General features: G+C 52.7%; 1 protein-coding gene across 1 annotated transcript in view; it reads left to right on the forward strand.

Moving 5' to 3' along the window:
* Positions 1 to 3244: 3244 nt before the first annotated feature.
* Positions 3245 to 19715, forward strand: part of LOC112449111 (ras GTPase-activating protein 3) — a 34855-nt gene continuing 18384 nt past the window's right edge. Inside the window, 2 exon segments of the mRNA XM_025000212.2 lie at positions 3245 to 3454; positions 11843 to 11946. Of these exon segments, the coding sequence (XP_024855980.2) occupies positions 3312 to 3454; positions 11843 to 11946 (247 nt within the window). The 5' untranslated portion in view covers positions 3245 to 3311.

A 19715-nucleotide genomic window follows, 5' to 3' on the forward strand; every position in this document is an offset into this window, starting at 1 on the left:
TTCAGCGCTGGTTTATCACGGGCTTTTAGGTGCCGCCTTTTATGTCTGTCAGTAAATTCAGCATTCAGAGATGATACTTGGCACAGATTTGCCGTCTGGATCAACCCACCAGCAGACAGTCACTCTGGGTGAACAGGATACGTTTTGGAGTCGTGGTTAACAGGAGGGACACATTTGATAATGTGACTTATTTGGCTCTTAGAATGAAACCAGTTTACTTTCCTTTTTCTTTGCAGGCATTTATCCATCCATTCATTTATCAAATAATCACCACCTACTGAATACCAGGCATGACTTTGCCTTCTTAGGTAAACAGCTCCACACATAAAAAAAAAAACCACATCTCTCTTCTCACTTGAGGGACGAAAAGGCCCCATAACCTGTAGTCAGGAAGAAACCGACCTCCAGCCTTTGGCATAAGTGACGCCCGTGGAAGAGACATCATCTGCTGTGGTGTGGCTGGGACCCACCCCTGCCCCCGTGGCCCTGGCGGGGCCCCCACATGCAGGGCCCGGCAGACAACGTGGCCAGATGGGGTGCCGGCCTCCTCCCCGCCCTCCTGGCCTGAGTCACTTGTTAACACTGGCTCCGGCGCCTGGCTGGTCTCTGATGCCATCGTCATAGCAACCAGGACGTTTCTGTAGCTGTGGGGGTGGGGCGGGGGGTGGGAGGCCATGTTCATCGTCTCGCAGTTTTAACTGGTTGTTCAGAGAAGGCATTTCCATCTCTTCTGTTCTTGAAGAGAAGTGTCAACTGCTGCTGCTTGTGTTTTGAGGATCTTAGGAGAATAAACAGGAAAAATCCCTGTCCTGTGTTTTCCATTAGAGGCCAGCTCCAGTAAGACTTTAAAAAAAAAGATTTAATTCTACTTTTAAGAAACAGAAGCACTTGCAGCCAAATATCTCATTTCTTGCCAAAAAAAAGAATTCCAACAGGAAGTGCAGTCACACCCTAGCAGTGTCAGCAGGGAAGTCGGAGTGGTTTCGGGGGAAGGCTTGTGAGCATCAGTCCGGGAAGCGGGCAGGAAGTCGATGGGCCCCTTCGGATGCGGCTCGTCACGGTCTGCATGCACCTGTGTGAGCACACGCGAGTGTTGGCCTCTGCCAGGAGCGCATGGAAAATCTGTCTCTAGACACTGCATGACGGGGCTGGAAGCTGCATGGAATCACGTGCCCTTCTCAGCTTGTCTGTGTTTCTATGCCCAGCTGCCGTGGAGTGGCCTGGTGTCCAGGGCCTTGCAGTATTGAGGTGTCATGGGGGTAATCGTAGGAAAACATTCATTGGTTACTTCTTTTTCTTCACCATCTGAGAGTCACTGATGATTCCCTGACGATTCCCGCAGGAAAACCCCGCAGAAGCTTTTGAGTTAGAGGAACCTGGGGTGTGTGTCCTCACGCCTCATGGTTGGGAAGCTGAGGCTCCAAGGGGAGGCCTGGGGTCCCAGGCAGGTGCGGCAGGTCCCCAGAGTGCAGCAGCTGTGTGTGTTCAGGTTGCAGCCAGGGCTGCTGGGAAGCCTCAGAACACTCGATTTATTGGCACAGAAAACATCCACTCGGTTATTGCATGGCTTCTTTAACGTGTTGCTTTGCTCCGTCCCAAGTGATTACATTAATGAAAAGCTTGAAATAGAGGCTTCGGGCTCGCAAACTCGCCTCTGCCCTTCAGAGACTGCAGCAGGAAGCTGCAAACTGCGTGTTTCCCCGAGAGCAGAGTCAAGCACGTTCGTGGGGTGGAGGTGTGGCCGTTCTGGGTGCCGAGCGCCGAGGAACTTCTGCTCTGGTTTCAGTTTGGTTTCTGTTGTTGTTGTTTTTCCTTCAGCTTTTACCAGGGGCGGGGGTGCGGCCCTGGGTGGTGCTGGCAGGTGTCGCCGCGCCGGGACTGCCCCCTCCCTGCCCCTGTGTCTGGGGCCCTCAGACCCCCAGCTGGGGAACAGGAGGCCCCTGGGGGGCAGGAGCTCTTTGAGGGGGTTCCTTCCTTCTGACCTGGGAGGAGAAGCCCCCTCTGCTCTCGCTTGGTCCACAAGCAGAGGGGTCATGGTGGCCCGCAGCGAGCTCGCCCCGGCTCCTGGCAGAGGGCCCGGCAGCTGTGACTTTGCCGGCGGTCTCCAGTCAGACCCGGGGTCACAGGCACCGTGGGCCTCCCAACGCGCAGAGGTGGGCACGGGCGCAGCTGGTCCCCTGGACGTCTCCTCGCTGGCGTTGTTGTTTGTGCGTGCGTGCCGACGTACTTCAGTCGTTTCCGACTCTTTGTGAACCTTGGTTATTACCCCAGCTTTGACCTAATAGTATCAAATTAATCAGAATAAACAGAGAGCTGGGGATTAATAGATAAGCAAGTGTCAGCCTCGGGAAAGAAGGGGATGCTGCGTCAGGCCAGGACATGGGTGAGCCTTGAGGACACGGCATTGAGTGACATAAGCCGGGCCCAGAAGGACAAGCATGGTGACCCCACTCCTGTGAGGCCCCTGGGGTCGCCAAGGCCACAGAGACCGAAGCTAGGAGCAGGCTGCAGGAGCGGAAATGGGGCTTGTTGTCTCATGGGAGAAGGGTTTCAGTGTTCTGAGATGAAAGGGTTCTTGAGGTCGATTGTGCAAGCGTGCTGTAGTTAACGAGGGTGCCGCTGAGCTGTATGCTTAAAGGGGAGTGAGAGGATACTTTAAATTTCTGTGTATCTTACCATAATTTAAGGTCTTCCCTGGTGGCTCAGATGGTAAAGAATCTGCCTGCAGTCCAGGAGACGCAGGTTTAATCCCTGGGTTGGGAAGATCCCCTGCAGAAGTAAATGGCTACCTACTCCAATATTCTTGCCTGGAGAATTCCATGGACAGAGGAGCCTGGTGGGCTACAGTCTATGTGGTCGCAAAGAGTCAGACACGACTGAGGGATTAACACACACCATGATTTAAACATTAAAAATATTAAAGGGGCTAATCACTGACCCAACGGACATGAGTTTGCGTAAACTCCAGGAATTGGCGATGGACAGGGAGGCCTGGCGTGCCGCAGTCCATGGCATTGCAGAGTTGGACACGACTGAGTGACTGAACTGAACTGACTAAATGTGGGTAAAAGGAAACAATCCTTAATTTCTGGGCTGATGGATTCCTACTTTTACAGGATCCATTGTTTTAGAGGGTTATGCATGTCACCTTCTTGTAACAGTGCAAACAGTTTTTCCTTCAGCACCTTGACTGGTGGTGATGAGAAAACGTACAGAATATGCAGAAGTGAGCAGGCGCCTTGCTGTGGAATAAACCCATTATTGGGAAAGATGTCTCAGATTAACTAGGAGACTAAATAATTCCATGCTAAATGGATGATTTACATTTGCTTTTAGGTGAAGCCAAAAATCTTCCCACATACCCGGGGCCAAACAAGATGCGTGATTGTTACTGCACAGTGAACCTCGACCAGGAGGAGGTTTTCAGGACCAAAGTCGTGGAGAAATCACTCTGGTATGTCTGCTGCTGCTCTGTTTGAGGCTGATAATCTCTGACCTTCCATCTCCTTGTCTCTTGGCTCACTGGGCAGTTATGAGCTGATGGTCCCCGAATGCTCCTAGTGTCCAGGACTGGGTGGGAGGACAGAGCAGAGGCTGTCTGTCTGCTGGGAGGTGGGTAGGAACGTCCTAAGTCCAGATGAACTGGTGCAACAGGATCGTGGATTTCAGAGCATAAACATTGGGAAGCTTTTTTACCATCTTCCTTTTCCTAAGGAGGCTCAAGATGAGTGTAGAAGGCACTGCCCACAGAGGTCAGAGGCCTCGAGAACGCTTGCCGATGGAACTCGAGGTGTGGGGATCAGGCGAGAAAAGGAGAGCTCAGGCCTCGAGACAGAGGAGTTTGCAGCAAAAGAAACAGGTCAGCTTGTATAGGAATCCCCCGAGAGCCTGTTCAAGCCCGATTGGTTCCAGTTGGTTCCAGTGGGCTGTGATTCGAATTTCCCACCAGCTCCAGGCCCCCTGGCCCCGACCCCACCCTAGGAACCCCACCCTATGGACCCCACCCTAGGGACCCCACCCTAGGGTAGGAACTGTAGCATCTGTGGTCACAGCATGCTGGGGGCGGTGCCTTGCTGCCTGGCAGGTGGGTGGGGCTGGGATGTGGGTCTGGGAGAAACACAGAGCCGGGTGGGGTCTCGACCAGCACAAGCGAGGCTCTGGCTGCGGCCCCGCCCTCGGCTTAGGACTGTGGGTTGTCTGGGTCCATCCACAGAGCTATTTTGGGTTTGAGAACATTTTTAGCAGATGAATTATATCCTTGCTTATTGCTGCTTCTAAGTGGGAACAAACAGCACGTTCTGATGACTTAATGAACTTAAGTTTTAGAAACCGTTAAGATCTCCTGCCCCCGAAACATGGAGACACTTCCCTTTACCATCTGCCCTGTCTCTGCCCACACTAGCAGGGCGGCTCCCAAGGTCCTGTGTTATTTCAGTCCACACTTCGCATCCTCTGAAGTGATTTGTTGAAGCAAAACGAGAAGACTGAGGAGTTTGTCAAGACTCTAGTGTGGCTTTGGGATAACCTGCAAGGGTTATTTCTGTGAGCTCCCCAGGAGAGGAGTCCTTCTGTGTTTAAATAGTCCCTGTTAGAGGATCATAAACCTGGAGAATTAGCATCGATTCCTGTGAAACTGGGCTCCCTGCAGACCTGCTGGGTGAGGGTCTCTGGGAAGCGACTCTGTTGAGGAACCTCTGCCTCAGGTGAGGGCAAGAAGTGAAGACCATTCCTAAAAATATTTCTTATGAGTTTAGAAATAGAAACCATACTTTCTGGTTGTGGTGGCACAAGACACTGTGCTCTGGGGGCAGAGAGGGGAGACTGTGGGCTGCACATAAGCCGGGGTATAGTGGTGTTGTCAGCGGGGGGGTGGGGGGAGCGGGGCGGGCGGCCAGAACCAGGGCAGCCCTGGAGGCTGTCCCAGGGGCCGGCCCTCCAGGGGGCCTGGGTAACTCCAGAGGGGCTGGGTAACTCCAGGGGGACCGGGTAGCTCCAGGGGGGGCCAGGTACCTCCAGGGGGGCTGAGTAATTCCAGGGGGGCCAGGTAACTACAGGAGGGCCTGGGTAACTCCATGGGGGCCGGGTAGCTCCAGGGGGGCCAGGTACCTCCAGGAGGGCCGGGTAACTCCAGGAGGGCCTGGGTAATTCCAGGAGGGTCAGATAGCTCAGGAGGGCCCAGAGCACACGCTCCTTCTGACCCTCACTCCCCATTCATGCTTTCCACACAGGCAGTGTTAATATGCTAACTTTTAAGGTTAATGTATTCATTAGCTCAACTAATATTTATTGAGTGCTTATCTAATATACAAGATAAGGCCAGGAGTGCTGAAAGCAGAAAGTTAAAGCTGACAGCAAATAGACAAATTTGCACAAAATAATTCCAAGAGCCTACAAAAATATGAAACAATAAGCAAATGGGACCTAGCTAAATGTAAACACTTTTGTATAGTTTTTGTTTCCTTTTTTAAGGAAACCATAAACAAGATGAAAAGACAACCTATGGAATTAGAGAAAGTATATGCAAATGACACTACTGACAAATGATTAAGGTCCAAAATATATAAATAGCTCATACAGCTTAATGTCAAAAAACCAAACAACCCAATCAGAAAATGGGCCGAAGACCTAGACATGTCTCCAAAGACATACAGAGAGCCAGCAGGCACATGAAAAGATGTTCAGCATTGCTAACTATTAGAGGAAAGCAGATCGAAACTAAACTATGCAAGACACAAGTTTTTTTTAGTTAAAAAACTGAAAACAGAACTACTGTATGATCCAGTAGTCCGAGTCCTGAGTGTACATCCAGAGAAAGCCATCGTTCAATAAGATGCGCGCATGCCAGTGTTCACTGCAGCACTGTTTACAGTAGCAAGAACATGCAAAGAACCTCAAGTGCGTCAACAGATGAATAGAGAAGGTGTGTATACACACACACACGATGAAATACTACTTGGCCGTAAAAAAGAATGAAATAATGCCATTTGCAGAAACATGGATGGACCTAGAGATGGTCACACTAAGTAAAGTGAGTCAGACAGAAAATAATATCGTACAGTACTGCTGACATGTGGAATCTAAAAGAAAAGATACAAATGAACTTACTTACAAACCAGAAATAGACAGACATAGAAAACAAACTGATGGTTACCAAAGGGTATAGTGGGGGAGGGGAGAGGGGTTAACATATGCGCACCACTATATATAAAATAGATAAACAGCAAAGACCTCTTGTAAGCACAGAGAACTATATTCAATATCTTGCAATAGCCTATAATGGAAGAAAATCTGACAAAGAATGTGTGTGTGTGGGGGGGGGACCACTTTGCTGTGAACCTGAAACACGTTGTCAACCGAGTATGCTTCAGTTCAAAAACTGGTTTATAATATGACTATGTTTAGTGTTGAGGCGAAAACCTTATTCACACTGGTGGGGGCCACACTGCTCCCTGGACCTTGACTACAGTGTGAGGGCGAGAGCAAGGAACCTGCCTGTAAAGGAAGCCAGCGAGGGGGACGGCTTCCACTTGGCGCCAAACACTCGCAAGCAGAGCTGGCTCTTGTGAGTGTGCAACCTGAATCCATACCACACTCTGTGGTCTAGAAACCACAGTCCACGCACATGTATTAATGCAGTCCAGGGTTAGTGGTTTGTAACACCCGCCGAGGCAATGATGAGCCAGTCGAAAGCAAACCCAGTCTTCTTCAATCTAGGTCTCAAGATTCTCCAGTATAGCATTCCAGGGAACTTGTGCTCAGAGGAGAAAAGGCACAGAGAACACAGGAATAAAGCATCACGTGCATTTCCCAAGATAAACAGTAGACAGCAGAATTAGACTTGCAGAGTTCACAGAATGTCAGCTAACAAAGGTTAGTGAACACAGAGTAGTGAGAGACAAGATCGTAAACAGCAGCAGGATAAGAAGTGATGAGGAGCACCTGAACCCCTGTGAAAAGTTCAAATAGAATGTCCAGAAATGAAGATCCCAAAAATTGATATGAAAAACTCAGTGAATGAGTTAAATAGCTGATTAGACATAGCCGAAGGGAAAATTGGTAAACTGAAGGTATTACATTTGAAAGATACCCAGAGACATAAAGGGATGAAAGGGGTGAGAGAGGGTTAGAGACACAGAAGGTGGAGGGGTTGCTGGACACACCCCGTGGAAATTCCTAAGGCCAGAAGCCACTGAAAGGTCACAGGAAGGAGGCGGCGTCTGGATGCCGCTCAGCCCTCGAGGGGCCACATCTGAGGGCAGCGCCCAGAGGCACAGGCCCAGACTCAGACGGTGGCTGTGAGGGAGGGGAGCACGCCCGCGAGGCCAGGAGGGCGTCGCCCCTGGGACAGGCCACTGACGCGGACAGGCTCTGGGGCTCAGCCTTGCCCCCCGAGGCGGCTGCGTGCCTTGCTGTGTCGTGGCCCTAACTCCCAAATCTCCTCCAGTAACCACCTTGGTGTTTGGTTGTTTGTTTGATAAAGTTGCTGTAGAATCAAAGAGCCCTGGTCTGGTCTTAACCCGACAGCCCGCAGGGTCTGGTGCCCCATCCAGGGGAGGTATCAGAGGGAGCTCGGCCGCCTGGGCGGGTCAGCCCACCCAGTGTGCTCTGTCCTTCCACAGCCTGACGTGCAGCTGGAGCGTGAGGAGTGGAGCGAAGACACTCACCCCTTCCCTCCTTTCCCTGGCTTCAGGCTGGGCCTGCCTGTGCGGCAGCCCCCACACCCTGGGGCTGCCGGACGCTGCCCACCCACGCCCTGGCTCACGGCTCCTGCCTTCCCTCCTGCATGTCTGGTGCAGGACCCGTGCTCACATGTCCTCGGGGACTCGCAGGGTCAGATGCCTCAGGGAGAACCAGCCTCTGTCCACCCCAGGCCACCTCCAGCAGGTGATTTGGGAATGGTTACCGTTCTCCCAAAAGCAGCATCTTCCTGATGTTGCAAGTGGACTGGTTCACATTTAACTTCTTACAGCCATACTTTTTAATCATTTAAATGACAAGTCATCACTTCTTTACCTTTGATTTAAATGTTAAGGCTCTATGAACCTGGGTCGTCAGGGTCGGGGCTGGATGGCTCCCTGCTCAGGGCCATGGTGCGCCTGCGAGGCATCCTGGCGTCCCCGGGCTGGGGCAGATGGGGCTGAAGTCTGCCCCTGGAGGAACCCGTCACCTTATCCAGTAAAAGGAGCATGTTGACGCCACGGGCACACACACACAAAGTGAAACAGAGCTCTTGAGGGGCTTCCCTCATAGCTCAGTTGGTACAGAATCTGCCTGCAATGCAGGAGACCTCGGTTTGATCCCTGGGAAGCTCCCCTGGAGAAGGAAAGGCAACCCACTCCAGTATTCTGGCCTGGAGAACTCCATGAACTGTGTAGTCCCTGGGGTTGCAAAGAGTCGGCCACGACTGAGTGACTTTGACTTTCACTTCAGTGCTGGGTTGGTCTAGTCCTCTGCAGGAGTATTGCACGAAGTGGCCGCTCTTCATTTCCATTGGTCCACATAAGTGATCGTGTTGAGGGTGACACTGTCTGCTGCTCCCCGGGGCGGGTCGGAAGGGGCTCCTGCTCCAACCCTCGCCTCCCCCAGGGGCGGCTCTGTTAGGTGTCCCGTGCCTCCTGCCCGGACGCCCCCATCCCTCCAGGCCTCGGCCGCGTGACTGTTTGGCTCTGCAGCCCTGGCCCGGGCCCTGCCGAGTGCAAGGCGGGCACGTCCTGCCCCCTTGTTGGGTTGTGTCTGTCAAGCAAGGAAGGCAGGTTACAAAGTTGCGTTCATAGTAAGATGCCTTTTTGCTTAAACCTTGGGATGCTCTAAAAATTACCTGGAGTGTGAGGACCTAAAGGCCAGTGTGGCTATTATTTCTGAGCAGTGGGATCACAGTGGCGGTTTGTTCTTTTGTTTGTCGGTATTGTCCTTTTACGTAATTAGAAGTTACTTAAATAACCGCTTTCTGGACCGCAGGGAGGAGGAGCTAGCGCATCGATTGGGCTGTAATTACAGAATCTCGGTCTGCCGCTCTTGCCAAGATCTTTCCCGAATGAAAGGCTGTTCCCTAGCCGGTGGGCGCGAGCTTCCGGTTTGCAGTCAGAGGGAGCGTGAGGGTCAGTGACTTGAGAGGGTCCTTCTGTTCCTTCCGAGAGATGCAAGTTGCTCGGAAAATAGAGCTTTGTGTGATGGGAGTGACTAGACCCAGAAGGGCCTCTGCAGTCTTCCGAGGGAGAAGCTGTTTGGGGTTAGGGTGTGACGGGGGAGAGGAAATCTGTGGTTTGAGGGGAAAGACGTCATTTTCTCAGATGTTTTTAATGAAAACCAAGTTGTTGACTAGAAAACACCAACTGACATTATGAGACTGTACAAATAGTATCTTCTTTGCTTGCATTTTTCTCTCTAATTTCTCAAGTTAAAGCTTAAAATATTTTTGACATAAATGCAGGTCTCAGGTCCACACGTTCCATACCACCTGGAGTGGGTGTACCCCCACAGTCCTGGGGGCTCTGAGAGGACCCCCCCCCCACGGTCCTAGGGGGCTCTGAGGGGACCCTCCCCCCACAGTCCCAGGGGCTCTGAAAGGACCCCCCCCACAGTCCTGGGAGGCTCTGAGGGGACCCTCCCTTCACAGTCCTGGGGGCTCTGAGGGGGACCCCCCACAGTCCTAGGGGTTTTGAGAGGATCCCCCCACAGTTGCAGGGGCTCTGAGGGGGACCTTCCCCCCATAGTCCCAGGGGCTCTCAGGGGGACCCTCTTCCCACAGTCCTGGGGCCCTGATGGGGACCCCTCCCCCCATAGTCCTGGGGCTGTCTGGTCCAGGGCGGGCCTGCAGCTCAGAGCATCCCCCCAGCACCTGTCTCCATCCTCCCTGAGCCCCTTAGTCTCAGGATGGGGGGCTTCTCTCTGAGCTCCCAGATGCCCTGCTGACCACAGTGTCCAGGCCCTGGCCAGGCCGGGACCCTGCAGGAGAGACCATGGGTGGACCCCGTGCACCCCTCTGAGGAGTCAGTCCCTCCCTGTGGGCCTGCGGGCTGGGCAGTCTAGGGGTCGGGTTAATGGGACCCCCCTGGGTTCCCCCAGGGCTTCCCAGGCTGCCGCCCCCTCACCCCCAGGGTCTCACCGACACCCTCCTTCCCTCAGGGCCTTTCTGAAGCTTCTGGGATCTGGTGGCTTCAGTTGCTTTAGGAAATGTGGCCTAAAAGGACAGTCTAGGTGTGACTTGTTGGTGAGAACACATGATTTCCCTGGGGAGTGTGGGGTGTGAGCCGGGTAATGAACCCCACGTGAGCAGGGGCTTCCAGGCAGGAAGACAGTCCGGGAGGGGAGAGGAGCTGCCCTGGCCACGGGCCCTGCCCACAGTCTCATGCAGATGTGAGCAGCGGCCGGAGGGATGCTGCTGACTGTCCACGTCCTTGTGTGGATGGAGCGGCTTTCTCTCCGGAAGCCGGCCCGTCCTGCGCTCTGGCCGTGACCCCCAACTGGGGGAACCTGAGCTTCTGGAGAGGATCTGGGAGCCTCAAACAGAAGCTGTCGTAATGCACACTCGCAGGCACCAAGGGCCATGCTGCCTGGCGATTTTAAAGGAGTTTAAAACCGTTTAGAGGAAGTGCAAGAGGGACTCCAAAGAAGCTAGAAGGGGTTTCTGCTGCTTCTGGGAGCTGAGCAAGATCATGCCCAGGGCTGGCCGGGCCTCCCAGCCCTGGGGCAGCCTGCGGGTGGGGTGAGACTACCGCCCTGTAGCACTGGCCCTGTGGATGTCGTCACCTCCATTCTTGACTCTTCTCCTGTAGATGCTTGGATACAGTGTTTGGCTTAATGAATTTCACTCCAGATTTTAGGGAATGGTTTAACCAATGCGTGATTATCAGCCAGACGCTGAGCTGTTTAATCTGGCTGGTGCCCTTTTTGGAGACCTGGCCCTACCTGCCTGGCTTCCGGCTCTCGCTGCTCTGCAGGGTGGTCCTGAGCCCACTTCTGGACCCCTGGGCTCTGTGTGGGCTGCCCTGGGGTGCATCTGGGGCTCATAAGAGGCTCCCCTCTATTCCATGGCTCCCGCCCTCCCCTCCCCCAGACCTGGGAAACGGATGCCCGTGTTTGGACATAGAACAGCACAAAAGGGGAAAACCAGGTTCTTTTTCGAGGCTGGCCCTGGTAGGGGCGGGGCGGTGCCAGCCTGGCGCAGTGTTGGGGGGTGGGGGGTGGGAAATGACTCTGCTGGCAGAGGGAGGTGGTTGTGCATCTGGGCTCAGGGAAAGGGGAATCTGCTTTTGAACTTCTCCCTATAATTAGCAAGGAAGGCAGTCTGGCTGACCTCAGGGCTGCCGGTATTAAACCCTCGTCATACAGTGGTAGTTCAGGCCAACTGTCCCTGGGCTGCACGTTCCCTCTATCTGGAGAAGCCTGCAACCGTGCCTCTATGACCCGCGTGTAGAGATGCCCGGGCAAAGGTGCCAAGCAGGGGGCTCGGGCTGCGTGGCCTCTGGGCCCCAGAAAGGAGAGACAGTCTGACAGGCACATGAGGGTGCCAACCAGGGGGCTCGGGCTGCGTGGCCTCTGGGGCCCAGAGAGGAGAGACAGTCTGACAGGCACGTGAGGAGGTCTCACCCTGCTCCCCACCGTCCACAGCTTCCTGTATTTTGGAAAAATGCTCCCAACTCTGTCCCCACGAAGAGACACTGTGGGCTTCCCCTTGACCAAGAGGGAGTGGCCTGGGTCCATGATGGCCCAACCCTGTGCTCACCCCTCCTCCTGCTCCCCCGAGGATGACACCCCAGGACTGACGACACCCCGGCCCCGGTACCCCAGGACTGGGGGCATGGCTCACAGAGTCTAACCCTGTCCCTCTGTCTCTGTCTAGCCCTTTCTATGGAGAGGACTTCTACTGCGAGATTCCGCGGAGTTTCCGTCACCTGTCCTTTTACATTTTTGATCGAGATGTTTTCCGGAGGGATTCCATCATAGGTAGGTCCCTACCAACCAACCAGGTGTATTCTTCATTTTCTCTGCCTCTTCTGAATGGGGACTTGTTCTGGAGGAACTGGGACATCTGCTGGACACCCCATCTAAGCCAGTGAACTGCACCAGCATCTCGCCTGCCCTTGCTGGCTGTCCCAGGCTGGCCATCAGCGGGTGCAGGGCAATGCCCCATGAGCTCACGGAAACACATCGGAGCCGTCCATCAGGGCTAGAGTGGGGTCCCTGGCCCTGCCCCCAAATGACTCCCAAGGGCTCCTCCAACCACCCCAGCCCCTGCCTATCCCTAACACCCAGTACCCACCTATGGGGGGGCTGTTCTCAAGGTGTTGGGGTGCTCACAGAGGGGTTGAGGTACTCTCAGACTTGTTGGGATGCTCTCATGGGTGTTGGGGTACTCTCAGAGGTGTTAAGGTGCTCTCAGGGGTGTTGGGGTCCTGCAAAGGATGTTGGAGTGCTCTCAGGGGTGTTGGGGTCCTGCAAAGGATGTTGGAGTGCTCTCAGAGGTGTTGGGGTGCTTTCAGGGGTGTTGAGGTGCTCTCCAGCGCGTTGAGGTGCTCTCTGGGGTGTTGGGATGTTCTCAGATATGTTCAGCGGCTCTCAAAGGTCTTGAGGTGCTCTCAGGGGTGTGGGGTGCTCTTGGGGGTGTCGGGGTGCTCTCTGGCGCGTTGAGGTGCTCTCCAGGGTGTTGGGGTGCTCTCAGATATGTTCAGCGGCTCTCAGAGGTGTTGAGGTACTCTCAGGGGTGTGGGGTGCTCTCAGGGGTGTTGGGGTGCTCTCCGGCAACGTTGAAGTGCTCTCCGGGGTGTTGGGGTGCTCTCAGATATGTTCAGCGGCTCTCAGAGGTGTTGAGGTGCTCTCAGGGGTGTGGGGTGCTCTCAGGGGTGTTGGGGTGCTCTCAGAGGTGTTGGGATGCTCTCTGGCACGTTGAGGTGCTCTCCGGGGTGTTGGGGTGCTCTCAGATATGTTCAGCGGCTCTCAGAGGTGTTGAGGTGCTCTCAGGGGTGTGGGGTGCTCTCAGGGGTGTTGGGTGCTCTCAGAGATGTTGGGGTGCTCTCAGGGGGTATTGGGGTGCTCTCAGGGTGTTGAGGTGCTCTCAGAGTTGTTGGGATGCTCTCAGGAGTGTTGGCATGCTCTCAGGGGTGTTGGGGTGATCTCAGGGGTGTTGAGGTGCTCTCAGGGGTGTTGGGTGCTTTCAGGGGTGTTGAGGTGCTTTCAGGGGTGTTGGGGTGCTCTCAGGGTGTTGAGGTGCTCTCAGAGTTGTTGGGGTGCTCTCAGGAGTGTTGGCATGCTCTCAGGGGTGTTGGGGTGCTCTCAGGGGTGTTGAGGTGCTCTCAGGGGTGGTGGGTGCTTTCAGGGGTGTTGAGGTGCTTTCAGGGGTGTTGGGGTGCTCTCAGGGTGTTGAGGTACTCTCAGGGTGTTGGGTGCTCTCAGAGATGTTAGGGTGCTCTCCAGGGGTTGCGGTACTCTCAGGGGTGTTTGAGGTGCTCTCAGGGGTGTTTGGGTGCTCTCGGGGGTGTTGGGGTGCTCTCAGGGGTGTTGGGGTGTTCTCAGGGGTGTTGAGGTGCTCTCAGAGGTGTTGGGTGCTCTCAGAGATGTTAGGGTGCTCTCCAGGGGTTGGGGTACTCTCAGGGGTGTTGAGGTGCTCTCAGGGGTGTTTGGGTGCTCTCAGAGGTGTTGGGGTGCTCTCAGGGGTGTTGGGGTGTTCTCAGAGGTGTTGGGTGCTCTCAGGGATGTTGAGGACTCTCAGAGGTGTTCAGGGGCTCTCGGAGGTGTCAGGGTCCCAGATGCACCAGCATCCTGGAGAGAGCGAGGCCCACCTTAAATGGGGAGCAGCCCAGAGCTGCCCGTTTGGTGGGTGCGCCTTTGTCCCAGGAAAGCCCCATCAGTTCCCTTGGCCCCAGAATTAGACCCGAGCCCCCACAACACGGGCTCAGCTGTAGCCTCAGGATCCAGCTGATCGTTGGTGGCCTGGCTGCTCCTAGCGGGCTCAATCTCAGTGCTTGCTCTGGGGCAGAGCAGTTGACTCTGACAGCCCCTGACCCTTCAGTCTCCTGCCCGCCCCTGGGGCGCCCAGCTAGCTCCACTCACCACCCACATATGACTGGTCAAGGGTGTTTGTGTCCAGACTAGTGGCCCTCAGAAAAAGTCTGAAGGCAGTGCTGGCGCTGCGGTCCTTTAAGGAAGCATCTAGCAGAGTTCCCAGCACATGGATCAGAGCTTCTCACACTTGTCAAGATGCAGATGCTGGTTACTGGGTCTGGCCAACAAGTCGCATTCTTGGAAACTGCTGAGTTTTAAGTAGAGGTCACCAGGGTTTGTTTGACAAGTGCATGGCCTGGATCACACAGGAACTCAGGCAATTCATAACTTGACTTGTTTAAGATGGAGCTGTGGTTGGGCTGCCAGCAGGACCTTTAACTCTTGATCCTGAAGGTTTTCCATGTGGGGTAGACAGGGGGCACTTTCATGCCGCTCACCCCGTGTGCATGGCTACCTTTGCCCTAAGGATGGTGCTCGAACAAACTCTTAGCAGCTGTCAAGCCCTGGTAGTTCCTCCTCGAGGCCAGACATGGGCTCCGGCCTCTACTAAGAGGTGCCTTCGCCTGGTGCCTCCTGGCCTGGAGCCCCCTCAGGCCCTTCCCTGGTGCCCGCGTGGCTACCACTGTTGGCCAAGACCCTGGTCAGCAAGGGGCTGCCCCTCGGTGCATGCTACATCCACCGTCACTGTGGGAGCGGCTCTTTTGTGTCCACCGGACCTCACTTCCTGTGGCCTTGGGCTCCCTGCGTGGTGCTGGGGTGTCTCTGTCCAGCTGCTGCTGGACACACCAGGGTTTGTTCAAGGAAGAAAGGGAACAGAGCGATGGGTTTGGAATGTGACGTGTTACCTGATGGAGCAAAATGCGAGGCTGGATGATGAAGCACAAGCTGGAATCAAGTTTACTGGGAGAAGCATCAATAACCTCAGGTATGCAGATAACACCACCCTTATTCCAGAAAGCAAAGAGGAACCAGAGTGCCTCTTAATGAAAGTGAAAGAGGAGAGTGAAAAAGCTGGCTTAAAATTCAGCAAATTCAAAAACCGAAGATCACGGCATTGCGTTCCATCACTTCATGGCAAATAGACGGGCAGACTTTGACAGTGTCAGACTTTATTTCTGGCTCCAAAGTCACTGCAGATGGTGATGCAGCCATGAAATTAAAAGACACTTGCTCCTTGGAAGGAAAGCTGTAACCAATCTAGACAGCATATTAAAAAGCAGAGACATTACTTTGCCAACAAAGTTCCATCTAGTCAAAGCTACGGATTTTCCTGTAGTCATGTATGGGTGTGAGAGTTGGACCATAAAGAAGGTTGAGCACCAGAGAATTGATGCTTTTGAACTGTGGTGTTGGAGAAGACTCTTGAGCATCCCTTGGACTGCAAGGAGATCCAACCCGTCCATCCTAAAGGAAATCAGTCCAGAATATTCATTGGAAGGACTGATGCTGAAGCGGAAACTCCAATACTTTAGTCACCTGATGTGAAGAACTGACTCATTGGGAAAGACGCTGATGCTGGGAAAGATTGAAGGCAGGAGGAGAAGGGGACGACAGAGGACGAGACGGTTGGATGGCATCACCAACTCGATGGACATGAACTTGAGCAAGCTCCGGGAGATGGTGAAGGACAGGGAAGCCTGGCGTGCTGTAGTCCATGTGGTCGCAAAGAGCTGGACATGACTGAGCGAGTTGAACAACAAAAATGTTTATTAATCATTCTGTTTAAGGCACCTGCTATTTTTAAAGATAACTAGCAAAATCATGGTTTAGCAATTCCTGGTGGCTTTAAAATTGGGATGTGTCAGGGTGCAACCAGATTTAGAGTTTTCAAAATCGTTCTCACAGCCATAAAAATAAGAGGCTGTCTGATCTCCAGGGGTAATTTAAAGTTATGACTAGCAATTATGTTGTTACCAGGATGAGAAACCACATTCTAGGGTACAAATTTGTGTCACAGAAACGAGCACTGTGTCACCGGCTTCTCACGTCTGCCTGTGATCTGATGGCACGGCCCCCGGTTCTGCCTGTGCAGCCCCCGTGTGGGCCCCCCCGCAGGCCGGGTCCCGGGTGCCCCAGGGCGGGTGCGGAGATGCTTGTGTGAGTGGTGGAGGTCATGCCGGGTCAGGGCCACCGGCTCTGGGAGGGTGGCTGGTGGGGCCCCTCCCACCATCTCCCACCTTTGTCGTGGGGAGGGCGTCCTGCAGCTTCTCTGTGAAAGGCGGGTGTTTGCTGTGAGACCCTGGTCCCCTGGTCCGTAGGCCAGTTTCCTGAGCTGTAGTCTGTGCACTCTGCCTGTCACAGGGCAGTCTGCTTTTGCCCATTCATCACCAGATGGGGGTGGGGTTGTGTCCAGGTTTTTGTGACTGTGAACAAAGCCGCCCTAAATTTTCTTGTCTAGGTCTTTGTGTTGACAAATGGTTTTATTTCTCTTAGAAAATACCTAGGAGTGAGCTTGCTGGGGCATTCTGTAGGCTTTAGAAGACAGCAGAATTTGCCATCCCGAATAGGCCACTTTGGCATAAGGAATTGTTTGAGCTGAAGGCAGTTGAGAAGAAGCAGACACATGGAAATCTCTCTGCCCTGCAACCTGGGACAACTCTAGACCCCGATCAGCCTGGAGGCGACCCCCGAGGAGCCCACGTAGCAAGCCCTCTGAACCTCTGCTGCTGCTGCTGCTAAGTCGCTTTAGTCGTGTCCGACTCTGTGCAACCCCATAGACGGCAGCCCGCCAGGCTCCGCCATCCCTGGGATTCTCCAGGCAAGAACACCGGAGTGGGCTGCCATTTCCATCTCCAATGCATGAAAGTGAAAGGTGAAAGTGAAGTCGCTCAGTCGTGTCCCACCCTCAACGACCCCATGGACTGCAGCCTACCAGGCTCCTCCGTCCATGGGATTTTCCAGGCGAGAGTACTGGAGTGGGCGCCGTTGTCGTCTCCGTCCCCCTGAAGCTCGGACTCCCTGAAGCTCCTCCTCTGTGTCATCACTCCTCTGAAAACCCCTGACTGTTGGCTTTAGGTGGAGATGCTCCGAGTTGCTGCCGCCTCCTGGAGTTACTCATCGCCAGGCTTCCCCTCATGTATCTGAGATACATGTCAATAAACCTGTCTGTTTTTCCCTCGTTAATTTTTCTTTCATTACAGAGGCCAGAGAACCTGAACGAGAAGGAGAAAGATTTCCATCCCGTCAGTATTTGCCCGTTAGAGACTGACACTGCTTTCCTCATGCGCCGTTTTGAATTCTCTCCAGCACGCGTGTCTTTTATTTTCAGTTCATTTTTCCCATCCTAATATGTGTGTCGTGTCTTACTGTAGTTTTCCTGCTTTTTCATAATGGAGAGTTATTTGGCATCTTTCCATGTGCTTTTTACCGTCTTATCTCTCCTTTGGTAAATTGTTCAGGTCTTTGCCCTTTTAGTTGGGCTTTATTGTTGAGACTTTCAGTTTTTAAACTGTGTTCTGGATACAAGCCCTTTATCAGATGTGCACTTGCAGATATTTCCTTCTAACTTCTGACTTGTCTTCTTATTTTCTTACTAGTGTCTTCTGAAGAGCAAAAGTTTTTAATTTTTATAAACTCCAGTTTATAAAAACTTTTTCATAGTTTGTATTTTTGGTGTCATATCTAAGAATTCTTTTCCTATTCCAGGGTTGCGAAGATCTTCTGTTTTTTTCTTCTAGAAAGTTTTTGGTTTTAGTTCTTATATTTAGATCTATTTCAAGTATATTTAGCATGTAGCAAGATTTGTTTTTCTCCTTATAGATGTCCAGTTGAATTTCCTTAGCATCTTTTGAGAATCGACTGACTTTACACGCCTGGGTCCAGCTGTGGCTTCTCTGTATTCTGTTCCCCTGGTGTGCACTCCTTTCCTCACACCAACATCACACTGCCTCAAATCCTGCGTCTTCACAACAAGTCTTAAACCGGTCCTGTGAGCTCATCAGCTCTGTCCTTTTCCAAACTTGTTTTGCTATTTTAGGTCCTTTGAATTGTCATTTACATTTGTGATCCACTTCTCAATTTCTAAAATAATTGAGATTACATTGATCTGTAGATTAATTTGGGGAGAATTAACACTGTAAGAAAATTGAGTCGCAGACCCTCCAGCATGGCATGTCTCTCTACGTCCTTGGGTCTTTAATTTCTTTCATCAAGGTTTTGTGATGTGTTTTCAGCATACACATCTTGCATGCACACACGCTTATGTGTGGGGAGTGTGTGTGTGTGTGTGTGTGTGTGTGTGTGTGTGTGTATTTATATACATATGCCCCTGTGTTCATGTTTTTGGTGCTGTAGACAAAGATTTCTCTGTAGTTCACCAAAAGCTCAGCCGTAAAACCACCATTTTATGGGTGTGTTAGCGTCTTTGCAATTTCAGTTCCCACTGTCATTGCTTCTGTTCACAAATAGACTTGATTTTTACGTACTGACTTTGTATTCTGTGGTTTTGCTAAACACAGCTACTCTACTAGCTTTTCCTGTAGATTCTGTAAGCAAAGCCTTCTTTCTTCCCTTCAAGTCTGCAGGCCCTTGTTCCTCTCTCTGCCTCCGTGCACCTGCTGGACGCCAGGGGAACAGGAGTGCCGAGAGTGTCTGCCCCGCCTGTCTTGGGGAAGCATCCAGCTGTCCCTCCTTAGTTGCCGTCCTGAAGGTGTCACCCTTGGCTGCCTACCTTCCTGCGCCCTCTGTACCGTCCCTGTCCCCCCGTCACATCCCCCTTCTTGAACTGCCCGACATGCTTCTCTCTTCTGAATAGACCCCAGCAGGTATAGTGCCATCAGGAAATAACACTCGGGGGTTTTAGTGGTGGAAAGGCTGTTGCGCCTTTCCTCCTAAGTGGGTCCTGAGTCTGTTCTCCTGAGTGGATGAGGCCCAGGGGATACAGTGACCTGATGTCACCCAGATCAATCAGCGAATCTATGGATTATGACACGTTGGGCACATTTAAGTGGTTTGCAGGTCAGTGCTCCCCAGGACAGCCTGTGGAAGCACTGCCTCTGACATGTAAAGAGTGCACGTCCATATGTTCTTGACGTGGTCAGCTTCTAGAAGGACAGGCTGGCAGCTGGTGACAGAGGTGACCCCAAGGTGGAACCTGTGTACCAGGGCAGAGACAAGCTTATTCTTGGCTGTATTTTATATCCTTTTGGATGTTTCAGATTTTATTCTGTGTTTCTGTATTACCCACTTAAATCTGAATTAAGCACTTCCAAAAATAAAGAGTAGTACTGATGTGTAAGTCGTAGAAGTCATTTGAGTATTAAATATGTGACTGCTCCCTACTCCAGTAAAAAAAAAAAACCCAGGAAAACACTGTGGTTACTTAAAATCTCAAACTTCAAATGTAGCCCTCCTACCCAGCTGAACTAATTATGGAGTCTGAACATTTCTTTATCCTTTTTCAATGAAATGTGTTGCCCAATTCAGTTCCAAGAAATGTTTGTTTCTTGTGGCTTTATGCACGCAAGACTCAAAGTCATATTCCCATTGGGGAGAAGGGTAGAGTTTTGTAGGAGCCCAGCAGAGAAGCAGCAGTCTTCTCCTGGGGCCTCTGCCTCCTGACAGGTGTCAGAGGTGGGGGAGCCCACGTCAGGCCCTGGCGAGATGCCCCCCAAAACAAGGCGAGGTGGTAGGGGAGGAGCCTGGGGCAGGTCGCTGATGCTGATTGAGGAAGGCCCTCCTGGCTGTGACTTGCGTCCTCTGCTGTCCTGTGGCCT

Source organism: Bos taurus, chromosome 12, assembly GCF_002263795.3.
Source record: "Bos taurus isolate L1 Dominette 01449 registration number 42190680 breed Hereford chromosome 12, ARS-UCD2.0, whole genome shotgun sequence".
Taxonomy (NCBI): Eukaryota; Metazoa; Chordata; class Mammalia; order Artiodactyla; family Bovidae; genus Bos; species Bos taurus.